Consider the following 16,618-nt stretch of genomic DNA (forward strand, 5'->3'; position numbering starts at 1 on the left):
GCAGGAAAAAGAAGGCAGTCACTAAGACTAGAATGCTGATGAAATATGTCATGGGGGAATGGAGTGGATTTACCCCCCCCCCCCCATTAAGCAAACAAGCACGTTTATTGATGCAACTTATATGAATAGAAAGCTTTAAAGATAAAGGAATATAAAATTCCACTTTACTTTTCATTCATATTCTTTCCCTTTTTGCATTTTCAGCATCAGCAATTATCATCAGCTTCTTTTTTATTACCAGTTTCTTTCAAGTTTTCTTCTCTTTTAGGTTTTGAGTCATGAACAAGTCAGCTATAATTGTTTTCAACCAACTATTTCTAGTAGATTAATTTTAGCAGCCAATAAAAAGGTCTAAGATTTATAAGTGTGTTAAAAAAAATTCTAAGGGCATGCTAGAATAAAGTTTTTCAAAGATTTTTTTTCTACATGTTTTCTGGGTATTTTCTGAGTTATTCAGGTTCCTATGTCATACCGGACACCTTAGCATCTGGTTTTGTTATTTATTGCTCTGAAATTATACTCAGTAATGCCAAAAGGCAAGATTAAAGTGTAAGCAGAATATATGGGAATTTATTTTATTGAAAGGATTCTGTACTCACAGAGGCAGTTGTTTTGCTCTATTCTGCATGTGAGAGTGAGGGGAGGAACCTGAACGCATCTGATTTGCCTCCTTAGCAGTGCTGAGACTTGATGCCTGGCTGAAAAATGTTATCTGCAGCAGAACACAGCTTCTGTGTAGGATCACCCTCTTAATAAACAGATCATGTTGAAGGACCTTCAGCAATAGCGAGGGTTTCTCTTCTAGAGATATATTCATCCTGCAGACTGATTTACCACTAGAGAAAGTTTGGCCAAGTCAGAAAAACTGAGGCATTGTACCAGTATATGTGAAGGTGGGAGGAGATTTTGCAACTTGGTTTGGTGCTCATTTTGGTTTAATCAGCAGATGGTAGCTAATGTGTGCTTACGTAATAGATATATACACCACAAGTAATATACATATTAACTGAATGTATTTTGCTTCCTTTAAACATGTAGCACAAAAAAAAAAAAAAAAAATTCCTTGTTTCAAACTATTAGAAGCAAAAAATATTAATTAGAAACCTGAGATTGAAAACCTAGATGTCATTTCTACCTTATATCAATCTTTTTGAGCATATATTTGAAGTGAATTCAGGATTTTATTTCTTGCATGGTGAAGGAATGGCAAACAACTGGGAAGATGTAGTTGCCGGTGGCAGCTTGCAGTGAAGAAGAAAACATATATAACATGTTATAAAGTGGATGGCCCTTTACAAAGTGTGAAAACTATTTCAGGCTGCTGTAGGAGCTCTGGCTGTTTTAGAAGGTCTGTGATTGAATGCAGGCAGGGTTCATGCTACATGACTCCAGGGTGGCCCAGCCCTCTTCTTGATTTGGAGCTGAATTTCCTCATGAACTTTTGCAGAAGTTTTAAAACCACACCACTCACTACTTCTTGTAAAGGAAAATAGTTTGTGCACATCTAAATTATGTAAAGAACTGAACCACCAGACCAACAAGGGAAGTAGCCAGGCAGTCTATTTCAGAATTACAATATGATTCCAAAGCTGATCACTAATGCAGACAACAACCACAGTAACAAAGTCTCAAGAATAACTAAGCATGCCAAGACCTGGTATTTTTGCAAAAGAAACAGAAATAGCCTGACGTGACATATTAGCTGTAAGTCTAATTAGCATGGTTAGTGTATCTGCAAATTATTTCTGTACTTATTTGTATTTCCTAGTGAGCTCCCAATGAAACCTGTTATTAGTCAGATGAGGAGAAAGACTATGTTTGAGTATCAGAGGAATATTTTTAAATACTGACTTACTTTGGATGTTTAGAGATGTAGCTATATGTGCAGAAGATTTATAGATTCCAAATAATTTAATATTAACTGGAAAATATAGCTTTCAGTTAATCATTAAATAGTTAGAAAATTCCTTACATTTTAAAAGCAGTTTTTCTGCTTTAAGCTGTTTGTTTGAATGCCAAGCAAGCATTTATGCAGTGTTCGTGGTATAAGCAGTTAAATAGAAAAAGATTATTTAACAGAATTTGTGTGAGATTGACAGATACTGGAATTTGACTGCACTCTGTGTTACTTACAATGATAACAAATGAAATGTGTGCATCCGGAAAAGCTGGTTTTGGATGGATGACCTTTACTTGCTGATGAAAGTAAAATCAAATAAATTACATTTCAGCTTCTCTGAAACTGGCATATTATGCTGAACTGAACTGTAAGTATTTCACTAGGAGACTTCTAATAGGTTCTCTAAGATTTTTTTTTTTTCCCTAAGTAGAGAATAAAATACAATAATCTCCCAGGAGACTTCTGGAAAGATACTTTAAATTGTCATTTTGTGCAAGGAAGCAAGACAGAGTTTTGTAGAGCTGATGTGTTGATAATATGATTACTCTAGCTAGATCTATTTTTCCATTGGGATTTTACATCACTATTTTATCTAACTGCTACATCTAAGGGAAATTACAGAAAAGGGATAGCATGTAGGCAAACGTGGCACAGAATTTAGCTTTGGAATAGCTTGATTTAAAAAATTTAAGAAAAATAAAAACCTTCCCATAGCTATAACTGTTTGAAATGCAGAGCAATTTTGAAAACTTTCTTTTACAAAATCCTGCAGCGTATAACCTTCTGTTCTCTGCTAGTGGAGAGCAAACTCAAAACAAACTGGATAGTAGCTATAAACTATGGTGGAAATTACTTTTTTGTTTTCATTGGACAAGATGAATTAGGTGTCCATTTCCTATTTCCTGTCCACAAAATCTCTTCATAAACTGATTCTCAAACGATTTTGCATTCTGATGCATTGTGCATAAAACTATATTTTGATCTATGAAAATTCAAAGAGACTTGATCAAAAAAGTTTAATTTTTTTGTCCATTATCAGTTTGTCAAACCAAAAATATACCATGAGAAATTTGGGTTTAACATTTTCTCAGGGAGGCATTTTTGTCAGATTTTAAACAAATTTTCAGGAAAGCTCACAGCTGCTTTAATTATGAGTGGACCTCATTAGGGAGTGAATGGTTTGAAAGACTTCAATTTTGCCCTGAACAGAAAGAGAACATTTGCAACATTAAAAATTTTGCAGAGGACAAGAAATTATTCCATCTATCAATTTTTGATTTCCTAAATGGCTGGAAGATTTCAGACTTGGAGAAGAGGTATACATGTCACAAGCTGTCAGGACAGCAGCATTACAACTTCCTCGTAAGCTGTACAACTGAACTCCCTTCTAAAGGAGAGCAAGAGTGGAAGAAATGATGCATCTCACCTTGATACAGACGTAGCCTGAGTAATTAGTAGTTCTATCAGGAGACAATCCAGCAACTGTTACTCTAGCAGCAAACACCCAGAGGAGTACCAGGCTTCCCAGGTAAGGGTAGCTCAAAAGACCTGCCTTAATGTGCTTGCCCATGTACAATGTCTCCTCATGGTCACAACCTCAGGCATTGTGGTTCCTAACAGCCTTGACCCCCTCTCTAAACTGCCCCTTTCTTCTTTTTTTCCCCTTCTACTTCTACTGTTCCTTTTTCTTCATTTTTCTGACCCTGTTTTCATCTTTACTTTTCCTTTTGGGGCAATGTTACACCCTTTCAATTTCTCAGAATTAGCAACAATTAGAGAAATCTGTCAGCTCCAGCAACATCCCAACAACTTACTGAACTGTTCAAATAACACTACCAATGTTGCTTTTCCTATCCATTGTCATCATTTAGAGTTTGCTATTTTCTGTGCATTTGCCTATTCTAAGGCATATCAACAGAATTTTGAGTGTTCTTGATAGGGCACAGCATGTTAATCCATCAACAATTATTACATACACGGAAACTGATGGAATAAAGACCTGGGAGAAGACTGGGAGAAAAGGACTTGGAAGTAGTCCATCTTTTTTCTCCGAGTACTGTTCCTCTGAGAGAGGGGAAAGATTGTCAACAGTCAAACAAGTAATGCTAAATAACTGGAAGCCTAAAGACTTCAAGAGTGTGCAGGAGAGACAGGATCTCCAGACTCACACAGAGTAAAAGTGTCAGAATACAGGCAGTTTCTTGATAGTTACTTTTCTGTTAAAGACATACTATATAGATATTCTACTGTGCTATTTATTCTGCATTATCAAATCAGAATTGAAGTAGTTATGGCTTTACTATATTATTTACTATGCAGAATTAATTTCCATGCCTACAAGTGTATTCACTAATGGTGCTACAGTTACTTTTGTGTAGACACGGTGCAGTACCCATTACATCCCTACCATTTCCTGTAGACTTCTTTCTTAATCTTACATACATTTCATACCATCCTCTCTCTGCTCATTATTCATTCTTAGAGTTAGTCCTCATTCCCCCAGCAGCAGACACTCCAAATTAAAAATGACTGGAGGATCTAGATCACTGACACTTTCAGGTGTAATTGTTATTCGGTCAATGAGCATGAACTAAAATCCCATGAATTTGGTTATAACACTGGTATTTTGCATACACTTTCTGGACCTGTGATTGTAGGCTTTGTGTAGAGTACTGTGCAAACACTTCATTTGAAATAAGAGGCATTATATTCTTCTGACTGTGTTCAGCTCTGTCTGCTCCAACCCCACTTCCCTCTCTGTCCTGCTTCTCATGTCATCTGGAAGACTGGCCGCAAGTGACAGCAGTGTCACCAAACGATGCTGTTCTGAACCACCAAGCTGCTTTTTTCCATGTTCCTTAGTATGCCTGAGACTGCCACAGGTCCTGTTCTTATGTTTAGTGGAGCACCACACTGGAGCCCACTTTCAATATGTTCATATTATATATATATATATATATTTTAATATATACATACACATTTGTAAACTTTTAACGTGTTTATATCATTGGGAATCACTCTTCTCAATATTTCCCTAATGGTTGTCCACAGTGCAATTATGACCCCTAAGCTATTAAGATATCTGTACTCCAAATTGGTCAAGCTATGATGCTGTAAAAAGCAGCATAATAAACAAAGCCACAGAATAATATAAAGAATAACTATTATCAAACTGAGTGAAACACACTGAAGTAATTCCTTCTGTCACTGCCAAGGAGAAAAATCACATAGATAAATCAAAGCAAGGGAAGGTTAATAAATAAATGATACCGTAAAGGCAATTCTTAACTATTTCTCTTTTAACTTTTCCATTAAGGTCTCCTAAGCAGAATATTTCCAAACAGAGGCTTAGGAAAGGGTACCAGAAGGACTTTATTTCTAAGGGCAAAAAGATATGGGCAGATGTCCCACAAATATGGGCTTTCCCGGTCCCCAGTCATCAGAACTTTGCCTTTTGCTTGACAGCTTTAAAAGCTGTTATTACTACATGAATAATAACCCCTGCTTTCTCTGTTATAATGGTGGCAGGTGTTTGCCATCACACAACATAAGTCTGAAGGTGTATTTCCTTTGTAAATACAGAGTATGAAACCCAGTGTTTTAGTGTCATTCCCACAGCTCAACCAACATTCTGTCACTGTCATTTTAGCATCCTAATTACACCAACATTGTCCTTTGTGACTCTCACTGCAGATTTCCAATCAAAATGTCTCTGATGAGGGAAGTGGAATTATTGCAATCAAGCAGCAGAACAACACCTCTAAATAATCCTAGCTTGTTCAACTTCCCAACCACACTGTAGAACATAGATCTGAATAGCTAAACATGGCAGAAGAGTACACATAGGCTGTGAACTGCTCTGGCTTAGATAGCTAGTGAGTTAAATGTGGATGAGAATTGCCAGACTTCAGTGCATCTCATCCCTAAAGTCCCATAACACTGAAGGATGGTAAAGAAGCAGTAAAACAATATAATTTATGTCTGTTAGTATCTTCCCTGTATGCTTGCATAGATGCATCTGAATTCAACAAAAAAAGAAAAAAACATCCCACACCATAAACTTATTAGAAATATTTTCACCACTGTTTTTTATTCAAGGTCATGGTAAGCCTAAATCCAGGAAGCTCCCCACTTTCAATACTTCAGGATACTTCCAATACATTATAAATAACTCAAGGTTTGTTCTCTCAAAGCACAGGACTTTTAAAGTGGAAGGTCTGAAGTAGTGTTAAACAAATGCCTTTTTTTTTGTTGTGCCTTTTTTTTGTTTGTTTTCGCTTTTTTTTTTTTTTTTTGATGACACATGGATCTGAACTGTGACTGCAGACTGGAGTGTCAGGACCAAATCTATGTTGGATACACTAGGCTGCAGTGCTTCATCATGAACTGGTTTAGCAGTTGAGTAGGTTAAGAGGAGGAAAATGTTTGAGTGATATTGGGTGATATTCTCTCTGTTTTGGAACTCATCACAGATGTGAAATGGATATGTTCTGAGCAACTCTAGCTCTATTACCATCACAGAATAAATGTTACAATTTAGAGAAATTTGCCATTGATTAAATGTTTATCCTATTTTACTGTGTTAGGGCTGTGTTATCGAAGTATCTTCTGCACAGTTTTTGGTTTGTTTGTTTGTTTGTTTTTTGTTTGTTTTTTTGTGGTTTTGTCTTTTTTTCTCCTAAAATAATCCATGAACTTTAGTAGTATAGAGTTCCAGCCCCTTCTTCCTCCAGCAGTGAGAACACTGGTAAAACAAAGGGTCCTGCTGAGGCTTGTCTCTTCCTGAGAATGGTGTACACATTGCAGTCTTCACATTTGATAAAAGCAATGACTAGTGCTTGCCAGCAGCTCTAAAACCACTGGCCTCATCCTAAAATGTAAGAAATACAAAGAATGGATTTATTTTGTGAAACTGCAAAAATACATGGAACTTCTATTCTGCTGGGGAAAGATATACTCAAATGTAAAAAAAAAAAAGAAAAAGTTAAAAGTGCCTATTTTCTTATCCTGTTAAGAAAAAAATTACAGAGTTCTCAGATCTAGGATCTGGTTTGGGGCAAAAACCTCATCCTCAACCATCAGAACTGTCTGTGCTGAATAGGACACTGATCTGCAGCAAGTCATCTCAAATGCACATGTACTCCACATTCACATTCTAGCCCTTTCCACAGATTTTTCCTTAGATTGTCAATCTTACTCTTTAATCAAGGTATCAGTTTTTAACATTGCTCAAAAGGGATTGTTGGCTGTTATAGCATGGGTTTGGGAATGCTGGTATAGTGAGACAGATCTGCTGCCTATAAACAAGCCTTTTTTTTTTTTTTTCTTGTGGAAAGCATAATGACTGAACTGGTATTAAATTTTGTTATGAAGGAAAGATTTATCTTACATAAATGAAATCTCCCTCTATATCAAAACGGAGAGGTTTATTTCAGTGTAAACTCATTTACACTTTCAAAATGTCATTTAATTTCTTTACTTATGCAGGCGTACTTTAGACTACCATAAAAAAGAAACTATGATGGTACTTTGACAGAGATTAGAAATGGGCAACCTACTAGAAACCGGAGAGCTGACGATATCGCACATGGTTTTCTTGAATGGTAGGACAGGTGATGGGGACATTGGCAAGTCAGATCTTACGCCTGACTTATTTTCCTCAAACGTAAAATGAAGTTAAAAATATTTAGCTTCTTTGTAAAGCATTCTGAAGGTACGTACACAGATTATCATGTAACTACTTCCCTTGTACTGACTGAATAGTCCGTTAAGTGAGTAATTGGAATCTGTGACAGCTTTGGGCTTGCAAATCAGTGCAGATGAAATTCAGCAGACTGGGAAACTGAAAACCAAAAATCAAAAAGCAATCTATCAAATTTCTTCCTAATTTCAGTGTCATGTCAAGTGTATAAAGTAGGTTGTTCTGATTGCAGAAGAAACTCTGATTTGCATCTCTGGTAGGCCTATATCACGGGGTTATAACCTGGACATGTTTGCCTTCCAAATAAGATCAAAGTACACCAGTTTAGTTCAGCCATCATGTGAGCACAAGCTGTAATCTACCTGAGGTAATGCACCCAACTTTTCAGCTTGGGAGTGTTGACTGCACTGATGCAGAGCAGAACTGGCTCACTTCTTGAACTTGGCCAGAGCCATTATACAGTATAGATCTTATACAGCATAGACATTATGGCAGTCCCTATAAATCACAGCTCCTTAGCCCTCCTATCACTTTACACAAAAGGGCAATGGGGCCATCACTTTGCTCACAGAAGGCACGTACAGGTGCATATACACTGCACAGCACTTGTGTGTAAATGCTTTGCTCACTTTTTTTTATTGACATCAAGTTTTTACGCTGGCAAAACAGAATTTCTATTCTAGTATGACTTCAGTGCCTGGAAAAAGCAGTTCTTAGTCTCAAGGCAATATGAAGATATCATATAATAGATATGATAGATGGAACTGATCAGTACAGAGCAAAATCAGACTAGGTAAATGCACTACTTTTACAATTTCTCTCCCTTTGTATACTCTATATTTAGACACTTGTCAAAAAGTCAATCAGTATGCTATAAAATAGCAAATGTAAAGCAGAGATGTATTCTCCAAAGCAAAATGGTCCAATCTTTCATTTCATTTTCTGAAATATAGGAATGGAAAGTATTAGCAGCCTCTGTTTCTGTGTTCATTACTTTCAGAGAGGGAGCCCCTGGTGGTCTTGGGAGCCCCTGGTGGTCTCACTCAGGGGAAAGGCGCTGCGCTGCGCTGTCACCGCAGAGACCCGGGTTCGAGTCCCAGTTGGGGCCACTCCCCGGGCAGATGGAGCTCGTTAGCCCTGTAAGGCAATCCATCTACATCCTGAGGACCTCGCTGCCACTGTCCAAGCTCGCTTGGCCCCGGCAGATGAACCTCAGGATTAAAGGGTGGGCTCAGTTCCGCGCACACTGTGTCTCACCTAAAAAATCCAATGCGCAGGCTGGAAGGTGGAAAGACCTTCCCCGGCTCTTCGTTTGCGAAGACTGGCCATTCACATCACTTTCAGAGATGTGTCAAATGCTTTTTTAGCTGGTTTGGATCTAAACCCAAAGAAACCAATAAGAAGTAGTAGACTGCAGCAGCTAATCATTAGAAAAAAAGAACAAAAATGTATTTATGGAGATCTTTCCCGTGTTAATTTCTTACTGCATGTTATTGGTGTATTTATGCCATTGTGTCACATTAGTATTAAAATACATAAACAAAGAAATATTTTGAGAAGTTTTATAAAGTTTTTGGTTGTGATGGACTTCGATGTCTCTAAGACGAAAGTTACCCTAACTTCCTTCTTTAATCTTCTTCTCTCAGCTGCTTCAGATTATGTCCCAAAAACCAATTTCCAATTCAGAGCTATCTTTTTAATGATATATGAATTACAGCAATGATCAGAGGTAATTCTTTTTTCTCTATCTTAACTTTGAAATTGTCCATTGAAAATCTGTAAGAATATGCTCTTAGTAAAGTCACAATATTGTTTTATAAACTTAGTTATAATGATAATAAGGATGAACAAAGACTTTTATTTCTTTTTTCTTTCAGAATTCTTTCTCTGTGGGAGCTAAAAAATAAGAGCTAAGAAAAAAAGAAGTTGTGACAATGAGAAGATTAAATATTAAGGGCCAGCAAGGGTTTCCATTTCTCTCTGCAAAGACTTATACATAAAAGTACATTTTGAAACCTTCTTACATAGTATTTTATAACCGTTTTACAGGAAGTATAAACAAATCACTTAATTTTAGACTAGAAATTAAATAAATATAATGAATCTTAATAAAACTCCTTTACACAGAAAAACCCTATTAACTGTTACAAATTGAGTTGCATAGCAATGGCCACATTAATCTAATACATTCTAATGGTTTTGAAAACAGGTATAATTTAGGCTATTGTTATATGTTGCAGAATTCTGCAAGTTAAAACAGCAAGTTCAGTGAGATTCATTAGTGTACTATTTATGGAAGGACTAAGGTCACACTTTGTAAAAGCACCTGCCAGGCAATATGCGTTAGAAATCCACCACTATTTTCAAAACTAACCTGGGCAGTTTAATTGGGACTTCAGTATTCTAAAAGTTAGGCTTCTTTTCTAAGCTGGTTGTATAATCTACTTTCACATTAAAGGAGTGAGACACCTCTCAGTAAGTAAATCAGAAAATAACTGTCTGTGAGGGAGAGTAGATGTTTATTTCTTATTTCTGGGGGATCTAGAGTTATTAGTCCTCTTTTGGAGTCAAGCAGATGAAACAGGGTCAGTCCTTTCTGGTTTGGCAGAGATGTAAGAAGCAGTTGCCTTTAATGCTGTTCTGGAGAATAGGATAATCAAATCTAAATAACATCTGTGTCTGATTTGGTTTCCTACCTTCTAGGAAAGAAACCTAACAAGTAAGCTGTAAGGAGGAATGCAGAAATTAAGATTTTTGCACATCACATGTGAGACAAATACTTGACTACTGTGGCAGAAAGTGAACCTCACCTGAACATTGTGGTTGTGGAGAGAAAGTCTTCCATCTGTGGTGCATCCTAGAATACAGCAGCTTCATGTGACAGACTGCAGAAGGGTTAAATGTATGTCTTAAAACTTGAAACAAAACACATTTTAACCACATCTTGTGACATCATATGTTAATGCTTTCAGTTACATATCAAACAGATATCTTTCATCTCTCTCCATACTGACTTTAGTGAAGCTCAGTCATGCTCCAGAAATGGTGAGGGAGTGTGAGGTAGTACAGGGAGAATACATTTTGATTTGAGAATCCTAGCAGGTTGATAGGACATCCCTCAGCTCTTGAAAGCTCAGTCACAGTAGAAAGGTGTGTGGTTTCCTCAGATTTCAGGAGCCAATATGTGGACTTATAGGCTGAAGACTTCACTGACAATTTGGGTCCAGAGGTCTTCAGAGTTGGGAATCCTGCATAGGAGCTTAGAGGGTATAGTGTCCCACAGGTGCCTAAATGTTTGAATTTAAGAACATAAAGTAGTTGCCTAAGTCATCCTCAATGAGACTTTGACTCTCTAGGCTCTATATTTCCAGAATATTTCCAGAAGTGCCCATAGGTCAAATGTTTTCCTTTTATGCCAGAACCTAAAAATTAAAAAATTATGCCAGGGGGAATTTTCTAAAGTTTCTGGGTATTATATTAAGTGATTACATTACTACTTTCAAATTCTATCCTCTCCATGCCTTCTACATGCTTCATATCACATTTGAAAATGAGATGTTAGAAATTCTTGTATATCATGCTATTAAAAACTACCCTCTAATTTTATTGGAAAAATGCAGAGATTTTGTTGGTTCAAACAGTGTGTCTTTATGACAACAGGTTTGTTTAAAATGTCTTGGAGAAGAAATAAAGTAGGAGAATGTAAAAGTCTTTTAGGGCTTTGATATGTTTGAAAATGGAATCCAATTTAGCCCTTCTATTTGCTAATCTTTGTCTTAATAAGGTTGCTGTGGGTGTTATTATCTGTTTATAGCACAAAAACATGGAGAAGCAACATGATTATTTTCAGATTTGTGTTTAGATTTTTTTCCATCATAATTGTATGAGAAAACTGCTTGAATCTATTCAATATAAAATAGCGAATAGTTTTAAAAAGGAGGGAAGGTAATTATCTTCACTTCTTAATGATGCTCCTAATTTAGGTTATGCAAGATATGTATAATGAGTGAGAGAGGTGTTGCTAAAAAACCCTGGTATTCAGCTAAAGAGCCAAACTTCTTCATCTAAAGAGCAGAGTTTGATAATATTTGCGCATCTTCAGCAGACTTACTCTGTGACATTAACCAAAATATTTAATTACTCTGCCCTGCAGCTTTTCTATAAAATGGTAATAATGACAATCATCTTGCTGAGAGGTTGTGGGGATTAATTGTTTAATATTTATATCTTCTGAACAAATACAGATAGAATTGCAGAGTACAATGAATGATTAACATTCTTTTGCTATTACCAAGCTTTAATATTTGACCCTGGCTATTTTATTGTTTAAAAATCTTTACTTTTTATAGTCCTGCATCTAACAACTACCCTGCCTGAAATGTATTGAGCAATAAATGTAAAGTCCTTCTCTTGTCTCTTAAATTTAATTCATTCACAAATTACTCTCAGAAGCAGTGGAGAACAATAACATTCAGTCTACCTTAATTTCTTGTACCTGCCAGTTCCACAGAAGGATGAGTAAAGAGTATCTTCCAGATATTTACCACAATCTGATAGTTTAAAAAGCCCCCAAGCCAGCACAGAGCACATTGTCTGCAGGCTTAACATGCAGGTCTTGGAGACTGAAAAAACCCCCACAATTTTCTGCTTCTGTTCGAGCTGGTGAATATAGTCATGGGCAACAGACAAGATTTGTTTTGAAGGTGATGAGGTCCTGAAGCACAAGTCTGGCTCACACAGCTGCTGAATCTGGCTGCCTCAGATAGCATATTAAGCAAACCTCTCATGCTGTGGTTAAAGGAAAAAGTCTACATATGTGCTTCAAAGGTGTGCCAAATCCACTCTAACTGATGCTGATGAATTGTTCAGAAAAATTACAGAATAATATTCATGATGAACCAGTACTGCCATTTTGAATCAAGAGGTAATTGACAACAAATGTCTTTAAAACTTTCCTACATAGTTCAGTAAACAGGGGTGAATGGTGTATTTAATTCTAACATTTTCCTTACATTGTTTGCTATACTTAATGAATTATTACTTTGGATTTGGGTGTGGTGAAAAAGGTCTTCAACTTTAAATACCTGATGCAGCTGAGCAAGTGGAACTTCCCACCTGATTTACTTGTCAACACAAACTAGAAGAAGGTGCATATATCCTTTTTGCTTATAAAAGGAATGAGGCATTTGAGTAGATGATTGCTATTGCTGTGGCCATGTCTTATTATGAGTCCTGTCTACCAACATCTGCTCCTGATGACACAGCAAAGCCTGGGTTAGCTTGCAGCTCAGCTGTGGTCTCTCCCTACATATATGCAAGGAAAAGTGATTTAGCTAGAGCTGAGGCAAAATTTGGAGAACAATGACCTCATGGGACTGCTCTGGAGAAAAATAAGAAAGCAAGATTCCATTCTATCCTAGCAAGGCACCCAGCAGATTCAGAACAGAAAAGTGAAAAATAAAATTATTTTACTTATGCTACTCCAGTGTCTGAGGATGATGCTACTAAAAGGGGAATATATCAACATCAAAGCTTAATAGGAAATTTTTACAAATGCATTTGATTCGTGTCTTCATGAACAAAGGTGCCACCTGTAAAAGGAAGATTAATTGGATGAGCCTTGGGGCACCATCCATTACGGTGTTTAACCCAGGGGTAACAGACAGGAATTAGCCTATGATCTTGCAGTGACACTACAAGCAGAGATTACACTATGTGCAAGAAACTGTCTGGGTTCTTGAAGCTTGAATAAACTGCCTAAACGACTTTTCTTATTCCCTCAGTTTCCCTGTGAACTCTGTTTCTGAGTGTGGCAGTGTAAACATAGTTTTAAATACCCTAACCTGTATAAATGCCATATAGGAAAGATCTTCCACTAGTAGCTTGAATGTCTCATATTTGTATCACCTTTGGACTTGGAAACTTTGTTTCTGAGTAATCTTAGATCCTTCCCAGTAGTAAACAAGCATCATCACACCTGGCTGCTTGGGGAAGCTTGTATTTATTTGTCTTGACGAGCAAATAAGGTCCTGCTAATTCTGTAACATGAAAAATAGTCAAACAAGTTCCGAAGCTACTCCATTCTTGTGCCTTTCATGTGCCCTTGCAGCCCAGAAAGCCAACTGCATCCCGGGGTGCATCAAAGGAGCACGGCCAGCAGGCTGAGGGAGGAGGTTTTGTCCCTCTACTCTGCTCTTGTGAGACCCCATCTGGAGTGGGAGCACCTCTCCTACAAGGAAAAGCTGAGAGCATTTAGATTATTTAGCCTGGAGAAGAGCAGACTTCTAGTGCCTAGGGGGTAGGGGCCTAAAAGAAAGTTGGAGAGGAACTTTTCATAAGCACATGTAGTGGTAGGACAAAGAGTAATGGCTTTAAACTGAAAGAGAATAGGTTTAGATTGGATATTAGGAAGATATTCTTCACTATGAGTGTGGTAAGACCCTGAAAAAAGTTGCCCAGAGAAGCTGTGAATGCCCCAGCCCTGTAAGTGTTCAAGGCCAGATTGGGCGGGGCTTTGAGCAAAACTCTAAATAAGTTTTACTCTGACAAACAGTCTTTTCAGGACAGAGTCATAATCTGTCAGGCTCAAAGAGAATAAAATATTTGTCAGTGTGACTAGTCTTAAATTCACAGAAAATAATACAGGGAGGAAAAAAATACAATTTTATATTATTGAATGACAGCTATGGACATCACAGCCACTGGCCATGACAAGTGAAAATGACAGATCTGAACCATGTAATAAATATGTTGAATAATGTGTTGAGCAAAGTAAGAATGCAAAATAAAAATCCCTGCTGTTTCTGACTTACAGGTTAAAAAATTTGGAATGCCCTTAGGAAGGCAGGATGCAGATACTTCAGAGCAATATGATTATATTTTTTACACACCAATTACATTTACAGCCCTGGATACACATTTGCAATCTATCAGATTAATATAACTAAGTGTCAGATGTGATTTGAAGCAACAGAAGGAAGAAATGCAAATAGAATACCAAAAAGGCACAACATGTTTACCTCTTTTCTGCATTCCTTTCTAACTTCCCCCTGTGATTGCCACATCTCCCCAGTCTGACCTCCAGAAAAAAAGACCAAACATGCAAAACATGAGGTCTGTTATTTTGTAGACTCATAGCCTTCTTGCCCGTTCCTAGTCATTTTGAACCCATTAAATATTTCAGCTGTAGTTTAGGTATTTTCAGACTTAAATAGAAGGGTTTCTTGTATTTTAAGGCTAACAAATGTGTGAAAAATTGATTTTTATCTGGTTCATGCCCACTAAAAGATTTTCTCTTAGTTCACTATCACTGACTATCTCAGTAAAATGACTCCTGATTAGCCTCTAGTTCTGTCTGGAGCATGCCAGTGTGCTTCAAAACTGAGGTCAAAGGCTTTTTGAACATTCCCAGTTTGCTGGCATGTAGGGCAAGGATTTCAACTAAGTATTGTAGCTTGCATGAAAACTGTCTGGTCTGCTAAGGATACAGCCAGGCTTGTGCCAAATACACAGTAGGCTTTTGAGTGAAGCTCCAGGAGATAACGACCGTGCTGCACACCTTTACGTTCAAGAAGCTGAAGAACACCAGGCTTAGAGCATTCATTTGATATGTGCTTATAAGGTCAAAATTGTATTGCAGGAATAAATACTAACTTAAAATGGAATTAGCAGCCACTTGCTACAGTGGACTTGCTACAGCTACTCCTCTGGATACTGTGAGCAGTTTCTTACTGAAAATATTGAAAATGGAAAGCTGCACAAACCCTCTTAACTCTCTATACTTACCAACAACATTTGTTTCCACTTCCTCTCTTCCAAGAGACTTTCCTCTTGGTGTTTCAGTTTACCCCCTCAGGGAAATCAAAAGTGAGTGTGTGTCTTTGTTTTTTTTTTGCTCCATCTGATATCACATTAGCTCTGAGTCACCTGCATTCTCCTGAGCTCTCGGTCTGATCTTGTCTAGGAATTGTACTCATTAGCTCAGCTGCAACAACAGTTTACAAAGACACCACTAGCATAATGTATGGAGTACAGAGTCAAGGTCAAGTTGCTTAACATATGCATTTGTTCGGGTGTTTTTGAATTTCCTCCTACAAACATGAGCTTGGGGACTAAGTTAGCAAGCTCAATTCTCCTGTGGATCATAAACAGAATAATTAAAGGTAAGGTTCTTGCATCTGCAAAACTGGGATTTCAGACGGGGCTCTTAAGATGTTTTTCTGCTTTTGTTTTAAAGACTTTTTTTTTTTTTAAACATTAGCTAATACATATAGAAAGGCAATGTTAAAGTGCATTATATTATATGACAAGTACTTAAATACACGTGAATGGTGTCTGTGCTACAGAACACACGTGAAAAATAGTAAGGTTAAGACTGCAAATGGAAGTTGTTATTTCCTGATGGCTCTGATCTAGGCTATATAGCACCAGAGAAATTATCACTTTTGCTCAGATTGGAAATCTGAAACACTTTTTTTTTGTATACAATACATTTCATTATTATTTATATTTATTTATTATTCAGTGGAAGTTGCCCTACACTTTTATGTTAGGAGTGATGTCTTGCTTATGTAATAAATGATGGACAGAATCTACCATGTAACTGAGATGATTTTGGTCATCAGGTAGCTCAAACTTCTTTAACATACTCCAAAACTATATCTCTACAGAACCCACTCCATTATAAAGATATACTTTAACTGGCTCATGTACCGTTTAGTTATAGTTTCTAAAATATTATAGTAATAACTTATCTTTTCTCAAGTTCCTGGAATACTCCATCAGAACAAAAATTAAATTGTATTTGCATTATGAACATTTCCTTGGAGGGGGAAAATTTGCCACAAGAAGAATTTTTCCTGAGCCGAAATACAATAAATGATGGTAGAAAAAATAAGAATGATAAGACAAAAATAACAGAATAAGTACTCATGTCTCAATTGCTTTTGAAAGATGAAAATAGATCTGTATCAGCCATCCTATTTGCTGGTGAATTCATATCAGACTACTCTCTTTTA

At 37.0% G+C, this 16,618-nt stretch overlaps 1 protein-coding gene across 3 annotated transcripts in view; it reads right to left on the reverse strand.

The window, feature by feature from the left end:
- The window catches only part of FUT9 (fucosyltransferase 9), a 99,947-nt gene that overhangs the window by 14,638 nt on the left and 68,691 nt on the right, over window positions 1–16,618 (reverse strand). The window contains exon 1 of one of the 3 annotated variants that reach the window (XM_027893133.1): window positions 10,412–10,475. The exons of the other annotated variants lie outside the window; for them this stretch is intronic. Coding sequence (XP_027748934.1) covers window positions 10,412–10,457 — 46 coding nt within the window. The 5' untranslated portion in view covers window positions 10,458–10,475. Of the gene's footprint in view, window positions 1–10,411; window positions 10,476–16,618 lie in introns of those variants that run through there. 3 annotated transcript variants of the gene reach the window in all.

This window comes from Empidonax traillii, unplaced genomic scaffold (genome assembly GCF_003031625.1).
Source record: "Empidonax traillii isolate 1590-97213 ecotype Southwest subspecies unplaced genomic scaffold, ASM303162v1 scaffold382:size1915631, whole genome shotgun sequence".
Classification (NCBI taxonomy): domain Eukaryota; kingdom Metazoa; phylum Chordata; class Aves; order Passeriformes; family Tyrannidae; genus Empidonax; species Empidonax traillii.